Here is a 12,512-nt window from a genome sequence, read left to right as displayed (position 1 = left end):
TGATGAATGATTTAACATACTCTATCTTTAATATTACAGAAAACTAGAGGTTGGACACACTCTAAATATCCAGAGAATGCTTATCTGGGTTGCCAGATTAACAACACAAACATAAACTACGCTGTACCTTTAATAATACTGACAGCTAGAGGTGAACTGGATAATACAGTCCTCATTTTAAAAACATGCTCATGAGAGTTGCCAGATTGAGTCATGTAATGCTGTCAGCACCTATCACCTCAGAACACCTTAGCAACTGCATTGCAACAGGATGGATGGATGGATAAAAATTGGATGGATGGATGGATGGATGGATGGATGGATAAAAATTGGATGGATGGATGGATAAAAATTGAATGTATGGATGGATGGATGGATGGGTGGATGGATGGATAAGAATTGAATGTATGGATGGATGGATGGATAAAAAATGGATGGATGGATGGATGGATGGATGGATAGATAGATAGATAGATAGATAGATAGATAGATAGATAGATAGATAGATAGATAGATAGATAGATAGATAGATAGATAGAAAATATTGGAAGGATGGATGGATGGATAAATATTAGATGGATGGATGGATAAATATTGGATGGATGGATGGATGGATGGATGGATGAATGGATGGATGGATGGATGGATGGATAGATGGATGGATAAAAATTGGATGGATGGATGGAAATATTGGATGGACAGGTGGATGGAATAGACAGACAGACAGACAGACAGACAGACAGACAGACAGACAGACAGACAGATAGATAGATAGATAGATAGATAGATAGATAGATAGATAGATAGATAGATAGATAGATAGATAGATAGATAGATAGATAGATAGATAGATAGATAGATAGATAGATAGATAGATAGATAGATAGAATATTGGATGGACGGATGGATGGATAAATATTAGATGGATGGATGGATAAATATTGGATGGATGGATGGATGGATGGATGGATAAAAATTGGATGGATGGATGGAAATATTGGATGGACAGGTGGATGGAATAGACAGACAGACAGACAGAGACAGACAGACAGACAGATAGACAGATAGACAGATAGACAGATAGACAGATAGATAGATAGATAGATAGATAGATAGATAGATAGATAGAAATATTGGATGGACGGATGGATAAATGTTAGATGCATGGATGGATGGATGGATGGATGGATGGATGGATGGATGGATGGATGGATGGATGGATGAATGGATGGATGGAAATATTGGATGGACAGATGGATAAATATTCGATGGATGGATGGTAAAAAATATGTAAATATACTGGATGTTAATGTTTGAAGGATCTATATGAATGATGGATAATTTGATACTGAACAATGCTGGACACTCTCCAAATTCCAAGAGAACGCTCATCTGGGTTTGGTATTGTGGGTTGCCAGATTGACAAAATTAACAATTTACAGCACTTCACCTTCAAATATACTAAGAGCTAAAAGTGAATTGGATTCTACAGTCAAAATTTTGAAAACATGTTCATGAGAGTTGCCAGATTGGCAACAAAAACATCATATAATATACTGCACCTTTAATAATACTGACAGTTACCAGTGAACTGAACATTACAGTACAAATTGCAAAAAAAAAAAAAAAAAAACCTTACTGTCGGTTGCCGACAATGGGATTCTACAGTCCAAATTTAAAAACATGCTCATGAGAGTTGGCAGATTGACAACAAAAACACAATATACTGCACTTTTAATAATACTGACAGTTAGCAGTGAACTGGAAACTACAGTGCAAATTTGTCATGTCATGACAGTCCAAATTTAAAAACATGCTCATGAGAGTTGCCAGACAGACAACAAAAACACAATATATTTTACTATATGTGACGGGTGTTAATAAGAGTATTAATTTAATGCATTTCACTAATAGTCCCTCCTTTTTAATTTTCGTGCATTTGTTTTGCATCAATTTGTTTAGACATATGTTAGAATTTAGTTTTTACTCTATATGTGTTGTTTAATGAAAATAGTTTTATATTTGTTTTGCACGCAACGTTACTTCCGGTTGCCGCGCTACGTCACTTCCGGTTGCCGCGCAACGTCACTTCCGGTTGCCGCGCTGGGTTCTCAGACCGCATTGAGCGCGCTGAGGAGAGGTGAGCTTTTAATGGTGCTCCAAGGAAAATCATTCTAAAAGTTGTCAGAACTTTAAATAAGCTTTAAATATGCGATTGTATTGTTTGTAAGAGTGTTCTATATTAACTAGGAAGTACTTTTCTTCATGTGGATGGATAAAATTAATCACTTTACTGAGCACAGTTGATTGAGTATGTGTGTATAAGTATGTATACTGGACACAGTGATTTCGAATGACCTTCTAACACTTTGTAACTGCTATTTATTTGTTAGGTGGGGAAATTTACAAACGAAATCATATCAACTTACTGTGCTGTTTTCTGATTCATCCAGGTATTGTTTTATGTACATTTATGCTTCTTTGTGTTTACATTTGTTTCGCAATTACATTAATTTCTAATATAAAGTTAGATAGGGGAAGATTTATTAATATCACAATGTATGGAACTGTAATCATTTGTTGTTTTTATTTATTTACTTTTGTACACTTTTGTGATCTGTTTACCCAGTTTTAATTGGGTATGATGTTATTGTTATGCTTATTCAGACCGCATTGAGCGCGCTGAGGAGAGGTGGGGAAATTTACAAACGAAATCATATCAACTTACTGTGCTGTTTTCTGATTCATCCAGTTTGCTCTGATCTGACGCTTGAGTGACAATAAACCCACCATCAGCAGTACCAGTGGCCTGTCTCATTATTGTACACAACGCAGAGAGTGCGAACACTGGTTACAGTGGTGCCGTGACCCGGATGAAGATCAGCTCTTCTGGAATCTTCATCCAAAGATCAATGTCGTTTGGTCGCCGGTGGATGCTGCACTTCAATCAAGGTTTTGATGAACTGTGATAGAGAGCATTGCACTTTCATCAAACTGGACACTTCACTATATCCTTTCTTTATTTCTATTTGAATTTAATATACCTGTTTTCCTGTTTAACATATATATTTTTTGGTAGTTGTTCTCCGATGCTGGTTTATCTATTCTAAAATTTTATTCAATGTTTGATCATTTACATGCCAATAAGTAGTAATGGCATATGGTTTCAAAGCAGACAGTTTTAAGGGTGAGGAGAGCATGTCAGATTTAACTTTCGGAAGGGGAAGACTTTTTGCTAATTCATCTACGCCTGTTGCAGGGAGGGGTAGTGTGGGACGAACTTCTGAATTTTGTTCTACCCGGGTAACAGAACAAACACCTAGTCAGTTAAGGAGTAACCCATTTTTGGCTAGCCCAGATTTAAATGATACTGCATGGCAAAATCTCATAACACACATTGCTCAAGAAGTAGGACAGACTTTGATTTCTGTTCAAGGTGGGGGAAGGTATGGGGAAGGAGAAACTAATAATGCACAGACACAGAGTCCAGTTGCTGGTCAGTCATTCACAGAAACACCCTCACTTAATTTGACAGGAGTCAAATTAGTCATGCAATCTGAAGTAAGAGAGCCTCCTGTGTTCCGAGGTGATGGAACAGATAAGTTCACTGTGCATGAGTGGGAGGATTTACTGGACACATACCTGCGTAAAAGAGGCATACCAGCTTCCGAGCATTATCATGAAATCCTTTCCAGGCTGCTGGGTAAGGCCAAAGACATTGTAAAAATAACCCTACGCAGCAACACATCTCTAAAACCTTCTGAGAACCCCAGAGTGATATTCGATATCCTAAAGCAACATTTCAGTGAAGTCAGATTCTCCTCTATGCCTTTAGCAGATTTCTACAGCACAGTTTCCGTTATTGGAGAGAACCCAGTTGAGTATTGGGTCCGGTTGAATAAGGCTGTGGATGCTGCTGAAGAGGCTTTGAAAAGACTTGGGCGACAGATGGATAATCCTTGTCAGGAGGCAGCCATGATGTTTGTCAAATACTGTCCGGACCCCAGCTTGTCAGCCGTTTTCCGTTTGAAAGCAGCAGACAAGTGGACAGCGAGTGAGGTACAAGAGCATCTAGACAGATATCAGGTTGAGCAAAAAGAACAGTTGGCAATTAAATCTAAGCGCAATGTTACAATGAGGAATGTTGCAGTTCACCGACAGTCACTCGTGGAGAATGAGATGATGGCTAGTGGCTCCCCAGTCGTGGCATCTGAACATTCTAACTTGAGTATTTCATCTTCTACACAGAATGATGATAACTGTATGAAAACACTCATCACCTTACTTGACCGTGCGCTCTCCCAGAATTCTCAAGCTGAAATGAGTAGTCCTCGACAGAGCCAACCGCCTACGAGAGCTTGTAAGGTGTGTCGTTCATATGAACATTCAACTCTCTCACACTGCCGACGTCAACGACTCTGTCTTGCTTGCTTCCAACCTGGGCACATAAAAAGAAATTGCGTAAATAGTCAGCATGGCTCTGGCAGCCAGATAACACAGCAATCGCAAGGTTCACCGACTTTAAAATAGTCGACCCACACCTGGAGAGGGGACGTGTGGGTAGGGTAGGACAAACCCTCGAAGATGTAGATCTTAAACAAGTTTATGAGAAGGCATGTGCGCAGGCTCCGGCTGAAGTCAAAGTGATCGCACAGAATATGCAAACTTTAGAAGTGTTTGATGAATTGTTTTATGCACCTGTCTATGTGAATGATAGATTCCAGATAAAAGGAATGTTGGATTCAGGATCTATGGCATGCACTTTTAGTGAAGTGGTAGAAAGTCGGATGCTCTGTGAAGATGTGTTGCCAAAACCCTCACCTTTGTCCCAGGAAATAATGCTAATTGGATGCGGAGGTAAAATAACCAAACCAAAATGCATGTATGAAGTCGAGCTAAAGGTGTATGGTGAAAGATGCTTGGTGCCTGTTCTAGTTGTACCAGGGCAACGAGACGATTTGATAATTGGTACCAACGTTATTAAGTTTCTCATGCACCAAATGAAGATAAGTGATGATTACTGGAGGATTTTGTCTGACAGTGTCTCAGGGCCACCCACGTCATGCGAACAATTCCTTGATGTTATGGCAAATACTTGCCGCTGGAGAGGCGGTATTCCGCCACACAAGGTTGGGACTGTCAAGCTTCGCCAGTCAGTTACTCTAATGGCCAAACAAGAACACCTTGTCTGGGGAAAGTTACCAAGAGACACTGCTATCTCGCCTGGAAGCACTGTAATAGTGGAAGCCACTTCTTCTAGAACCATGCCACGGGACATTATCATAGGTCGTGTTGTCACACCCTTGTGGGGAGATCATTGGGTTCCCCTGAAGGTCACTAACCTGTCAGATAAGCCAATCACCCTCAAAAGGAATTGCAAGTTGGCTGATGTGTATCCGTGCCTTGCCGTGGAAGATTTTGAGCTGTTTCAAGGTTTCAGTGGAGTCCAGTTGCCCACACCTGATAAAGATCCACAACCTGTTACTGCAGGGGACCTGAAAAAGAGACTGGAGACTGTTAGTCTCAGTGATGTTGACATAGACTCTTGTTCTGCCAGTGATACGGCAAAGGAAAAGCTAGTCCAATTGCTAGAGACTTACCATGATGTATTCTCCAAACACGCCTTAGATTGTGGGGAGGTCAGAGGCTTTGTTCACCGCATCCACTTAACTGACGATCGCCCATTTCGACTTCCATACAGACGAGTACCACCCGCTCACTACCAAAAATTACGTCAAGTTCTCTCAGAGATGGAAGAGCAAGGAATCATACGTAAATCAGTAAGTGAATATGCCTCACCTTTGGTCTTAGTATGGAAGAGAGATGGCAGCTTAAGGATCTGTACGGATTTCAGATGGCTAAATGCTAGGACTATTAAGGATGCGCACCCACTCCCGCACCAATCAGACTGTCTTGTTGCCCTCGGTGGTAATACCCTCTTTAGCACGATGGATTTAACATCGGGCTTTTATAACATCCCAATGGCTGAAGAGGATAAAAAGTACACCGCATTTGCAACACCTGTAGGTCTTCATGAGTACAACAGGATGCCTCAAGGGTTGTGTAACAGCCCAGCATCTTTCATGCGTATGATGTTAAGTATCTTTGGGGACCTGAATTTTAGTAGTTTGCTGTGCTACTTAGATGACTTGCTGGTGTTTGCACCCGACGAGACCACAGCCTTGGAGCGGTTAGAGATGGTATTCCAACGATTGAGAAGCTACAACCTTAAATTAAGTCCGAAAAAGTGCCATCTGATGCAAGCGTCTGTTAAATTCTTAGGCCACATCGTTGATGGAAATGGTGTTTCCGTTGATCCTTCGAAGGTTGAAGTCATAGCCAAGCTCTCAAAAACTGACCTCATGGAAGAGGACGGGTGTACTCCGTCTGTACGTCGAATAAAGTCTGTCTTGGGAATGATCCTCTATTACCAACATTTTATTCCAAATTGCTCTTCAGTTGCCAGACCATTGTTCTCCCTAACAGCTGGGCAGAAAAGAAGAACAAAATTAAAAACTGAGGCTAAGGCAGGCACATATCGAAAACTGAAGCCAGTTGATTGGACCCCAGAATGTGATGATGCTCTCTCTAAGTTGAAAGAGAGTTTGTTGCAGAGCGTGGTTTTAGCGCATCCCAATTTCTCACTTCCCCTAATCCTGTCAATTGATGCTTCTTTGGAAGGACTTGGAGCTGTGCTGTCACAGATACCAGCTGGTGAAGAAAAAGCACGTCCCATTGCATTCGCAAGCAAGTCCTTAACCAACTCTCAAAGGAGATATCCAGTGCACAAGCTCGAGTTTTTAGCCCTAAAGTGGAGTGTGTGTGAAAAATTCAGTCACTGGTTAAAGGGCCACACATTCACAGTGTGGACCGACAATAACCCCCTCACTTATATATTAACAAAGGCTAAACTCGATGCTTGCGAACAGCGCTGGGTATCTAAGCTTGCTGCTTATACTTTTGATCTCAAGCATATTGCTGGAAGTAAAAATACTGTAGCTGACGCTTTAAGCCGGGATCCGTTTGCGCGAACCATTGCTCGTAGGCTCATAACCGAGCAATATGGGAGTCTGCTTTCTGAGGCTGAAACTGTCGACAAAGATGGAGTTCAGGACACCTTCCGTTTGCAAGCAAACAATCTATATGTGTCAACTCTGACAAGCCCAGTTTCCTGTGATCAAGTGACAGTTAAAACTCTTTTGAACCTATCGGAGCAGTGGAAAGCTGTAACTGAGCTAAGGGCTATGCAAGCAATCCAATATATCCAAGATGCAACGACTACTGGATTTGATCCAGTTTCAGCGATCCCTATCGAAGAGATTCGTCGGGGTCAAGAAGCAGATCCCTCGATTTCTAAGATAATGCCCTATCTGGAGAAGCAAAGAAGGCCATCAAGACGAGAGGTGGTTGCAATGGATGCTGTGACTCAAATTCTTCTTAGGCAACTAGATCGTTTGAAGGTTCAAGATGGAGTAGTTTACCGTGTTTGCAAGGACCCATCAAGCACACACAAGAGGTTCCAACTTGTAATGCCTAGTAGCCTTAAGGCTAGAGCCTTAACTGGTGTGCATGATCTTGCTGGACACCAGGGAAGGTCAAGAACTCTTCAACTAGCTCGACAACGCTTTTTCTGGCCTCGGATGGAGCGTGACATAAGAGAGTATGTTAAATGTTGTCAGAGGTGCATATTGGCCAAAACACCAGAGCCATCTGCTCGAGCCCCACTTGAGAACATCAGGACTTCAGCCCCTATGGAGTTAGTGTGTTTGGATTTTTGGAGTGCGGAGGACAGCAAGCAACGCTCTGTGGATGTATTAGTCGTGACGGATCACTTTACAAAGTTGGCCCATGCTTTCCCATGTGTAAACCAGAAAGCAAAACAAATTGCAAAAAAACTGTGGGATCATGTCTTCTGTATTTATGGTTTTCCATCTCGCATTCATACAGATCAAGGGACCAACTTCGAAAGTACCCTCATCGCAGAGTTGCTTAAGCTGGCAGGTGTTGAGAAGTCGCACACTACGGCATACCACCCCATGGGGAACGGAGGAACAGAGCGATTCAATCGGACCTTGGGCAATATGCTTCGCTCCTTGCCTCTTAAGGAAAAACAGAAGTGGCCCGAACAAATACAGACTTTGACATTTGCGTATAACTCCACCGTGCATGAGACCACGGGTTATGCGCCATTCCAGTTAATGTTTGGTCGCATTCCCAAGCTGCCAGTTGATGTTGTATTTGCGCAAGCATTACATGATCCTGTGATTGTTGATTATGGCAGTTACGCAAAAACACTTATGTCTTACCTTCATGAAGCTGCATGCATTGCGCAGAAACACACAGAGAAGGAGCAGAAAAAGCAGGCTAAGAATTACAATCGGAAGGTCAAGGGCATGTGTCTGAACGTTGGAGATAGGGTGCTTCTTGCAAACAAGAGTGAACGAGGAAAGAAAAAACTTGCAGATAAGTGGGATCCAACTGTTTATACTGTAAGAGACAGAAATCTTCAAACAAACATATACAAGCTGGTTGACAACAATGGAAAATGCAAAGTGGTGCATCGCAACCTGATACTGGATATTAGCTTCTTACCAATTGAACAATCTCAAGATGAAGAAGATACTCAGCCTACTGCTGAGAATGAGGAAACAGAGTCTCATGCACCAGAGTTATCCAGTTTGGAAGAGGAAGAGAACTTTGATGGAACGGAAGGATGGATACTTGATGGACAGGATGAGAGTGAAAGACAAAAGCCTGAAGAAGATGATGACATAGGATCCAGTTGTTCTAATCTAAGTGAAGGCAGTTTCTGTGAACAAGACCTTAATGCAACTGAAGTCAATGAGGGTAGTCCTGATCCGGTGTCCGATTTAGAAACTGCGTCCTTAGCCAAAAACTTTGAACCACGACCACATACATTAAATGATCCAGATGATAACACCATATCTAACGCACCAGCACATTGTCCCACTGACACACAGGGTGTTAAAACCCGTGCAGGTAGAATGGTAAAAAAAGTTAGCCGCTTGATAGAATCTATGGCGCAAAGGCCATTTTATGTTCAGAGGGTTGGCTCACTTTTAACAAGGAGATCAGGATCAGTTCTTTCCTTATTTTAGATCAGTTTTGTGATGATGCAAAAATAACAATTAAGTATGTGCGCCGTAAGAATTTCAGTTAAAATCTTACCAGATTATTGTATGTTGTACAAGGCAGCATATTGTTCTAAGAATGTCTAGGACTTGATCAACCTTGGGCTTTTCTTAACCCGTTAAGTGGGTAACTTGCAATGTTGAACTGCGAATAAGATTTGCTAAAAATCTGGTTATGATAGATCGATGTCATCTCGGTCAGGATATTAGTGAAATTCAGGAGGGGTGAATGTGACGGGTGTTAATAAGAGTATTAATTTAATGCATTTCACTAATAGTCCCTCCTTTTTAATTTTCGTGCATTTGTTTTGCATCAATTTGTTTAGACATATGTTAGAATTTAGTTTTTACTCTATATGTGTTGTTTAATGAAAATAGTTTTATATTTGTTTTGCACGCAACGTTACTTCCGGTTGCCGCGCTACGTTACTTCCGGTTGCCGCGCTACGTCACTTCCGGTTGCCGCGCAACGTCACTTCCGGTTGCCGCGCTGGGTTCTCAGACCGCATTGAGCGCGCTGAGGAGAGGTGAGCTTTTAATGGTGCTCCAAGGAAAATCATTCTAAAAGTTGTCAGAACTTTAAATAAGCTTTAAATATGCGATTGTATTGTTTGTAAGAGTGTTCTATATTAACTAGGAAGTACTTTTCTTCATGTGGATGGATAAAATTAATCACTTTACTGAGCACAGTTGATTGAGTATGTGTGTATAAGTATGTATACTGGACACAGTGATTTCGAATGACCTTCTAACACTTTGTAACTGCTATTTATTTGTTAGGTGGGGAAATTTACAAACGAAATCATATCAACTTACTGTGCTGTTTTCTGATTCATCCAGGTATTGTTTTATGTACATTTATGCTTCTTTGTGTTTACATTTGTTTCGCAATTACATTAATTTCTAATATAAAGTTAGATAGGGGAAGATTTATTAATATCACAATGTATGGAACTGTAATCATTTGTTGTTTTTATTTATTTACTTTTGTACACTTTTGTGATCTGTTTACCCAGTTTTAATTGGGTATGATGTTATTGTTATGCTTATTCAGACCGCATTGAGCGCGCTGAGGAGAGGTGGGGAAATTTACAAACGAAATCATATCAACTTACTGTGCTGTTTTCTGATTCATCCAGTTTGCTCTGATCTGACGCTTGAGTGACAATAAACCCACCATCAGCAGTACCAGTGGCCTGTCTCATTATTGTACACAACGCAGAGAGTGCGAACACCGGTTACATATACTTTTAATAATACTGACAGTTACAGTAAACTGAATACTACAGTCCAAATTTCAAAAGCATATTCGTGGGTTGCCAGATTAATTGGTTGGCAGATTGACAACAAAAACACAATATACTGCACTTTTAATAATACTGACAGTTAGCAGTGAACTGGAAACTACAGTGCAAATTTCAAAAACATTGTCATGGGTTGCCAGATTAAGAATATAAATGCAATTTAACATATTGTACATTCACAAATTACTGACAGTTAGCTGTGAACTGGACACCACAGTCAAAAAAAAAAAAAAAAAAACTGCTAATGTGGGTTGCCAGATTGACAAATTCAACATAATATAGAGCACTTCACCTTTATTTATACTGACAATTAGCAGTGAACTGGTGTCTACAGTTAAAATTGAAAAAAAAAAAAAAAAACATGTTCATGAGAGTTGCCATATTGACAACAAAAATATAATATAATATACTGCACCTTTAATAACTAGATAGTGGACTAGATACTACAGTGCACATTCTAAAAACAGTCATGGTTTGCCAGATTAAGAAAATAAAAGCAAATATAACATATTGCACATTCGTAATTACTGTAAGTTAGCAGTGAACTGGATACTACTGTTCACATTTTAACAAAGCTGCTAATGTGGGTTGCCAGATTGCCAATTCCAACAAAATATACTGCACTTCACCATTAATTATACTGACAGCTAGTGATGAACTGGTTTCAGTCAAAATTTTAAATACATGTTCATGAAAGTTGCCAGATTGACAACAAAAACATAATATAATATACTGCACCTTTAATAACTAGACAGTGGACTAGATACTACAGTGCACATTCTAAAAACAGTCGTGGGTTGCCAGATTAAGTAAATAAAAGCAAATATATTGCACATTCATAATTACTGTAAGTTAGCAGTGAACTGGATACTACTGTCCACATTTTAACAAAGCTGCTAATGTGGGTTGCCAGATTGGCAAATGCAACAAAATATACTGCACTTCACCTTTAATTATACTGACAGCTAGTGGTGAACTGGATACTACAGTGCAAATTCCAAAAACAAACGCATGTGGGTTGCCAGATTGGGAAAATAAACGCAATACAATATACTGCAGGTTAATAATACTGACGGTTAGCAGTGCACTGGATACTACAGTCCACATTTCAAAAGCATATACTCTTGTGGGTTGCCAGATAGGGAAAACAAATGCAATACAGTATACTGCACCTTTAATAATACTGACAGTTACAGTGAACTGGATACTACAGTCCAAATTTCAAAAGCATTCTAATGTGGGTTGCCAGATTGAGAAAACAAATGCAATACAAAATTATGCACCTTTAATAATACTGACAGTAACAGTGAACTGGATACTACAGTTCAAATTTCAAAAGCATTCTCATGTGGGTTGCCAGAATGAGAAAACAAATGCAATACAAAATACTGCACCTTTAATAATACTAACAGTTACCAGTGGACTGGATACTACAGTCCAACATTTTTAAAAGCATACTCATGCGAGTTGCCAGATTGGGAAAATAAATGCAATACAATATACTGCACCTTTAATAATATTGACAATTACAGTAAACTGGATTCTACAGTCCAAATTTCAAACCCATACTCATGTGAGTTGCCAGATTTAGAAAATAAACGCAATATAACATAATTGCACATTAACAAAATACTGACAGTTAGCAGTGAACTGGACACCACAGTCCAATTTTTTTATTTATTTATTTTTTTTAAGCTGCTAATGTGGGTTGCCAGATTGACAACCAAAATAGAAATAGCCAAAAAAAAAAAAACAACACTTGCAAATTGCAGTAACAAGTATGAAAACCTAGCATGTTTCCTAAATATTTGCAAACATATTATGCTATTTTTATAATTTAATAGAGCATAAAATATAAACATACTATATAAATAACCTTTAAATTGGAAGCATTCATCCACATAAATAAATAAATAAATAAATAAATAAATAAATAAATAAATAAATACACATTATTCTGTATCTTAGAATATATTTCAAGAGTGTTTATAAAGTATTTTAAAGTGTGATTTACTTTACAATGATATTAAAACATTAGGACAACTGAGTAAACATC

General features: G+C 39.4%; 2 protein-coding genes across 2 annotated transcripts in view; both read left to right on the top strand.

The window, feature by feature from the left end:
* The window catches only part of slc12a5a (solute carrier family 12 member 5a), a 2,560,186-nt gene that overhangs the window by 675,067 nt on the left and 1,872,607 nt on the right, over positions 1–12,512 (top strand). The window lies entirely within an intron of this gene.
* LOC147843694 (uncharacterized) lies at positions 2,114–10,340 on the top strand. The gene is made up of 2 exons (XM_087256255.1): positions 2,114–4,216; positions 9,898–10,340. Exons 1-2 carry the CDS (start codon positions 3,154–3,156, stop codon positions 9,912–9,914), a joined length of 1,080 nt encoding a protein of 359 aa, XP_087112381.1. The 5' UTR covers positions 2,114–3,153; the 3' UTR covers positions 9,915–10,340.

The sequence above is a fragment of the Danio rerio genome, chromosome 6 (genome assembly GCF_052040795.2).
Source record: "Danio rerio strain M-AB ecotype USA chromosome 6, GRCz13ab, whole genome shotgun sequence".
NCBI lineage: Eukaryota > Metazoa > Chordata > Actinopteri > Cypriniformes > Danionidae > Danio > Danio rerio.
The sequence above is the reverse complement of the archived record's forward strand: the minus strand, read 5'-3'. Positions and strand labels throughout refer to the sequence as shown.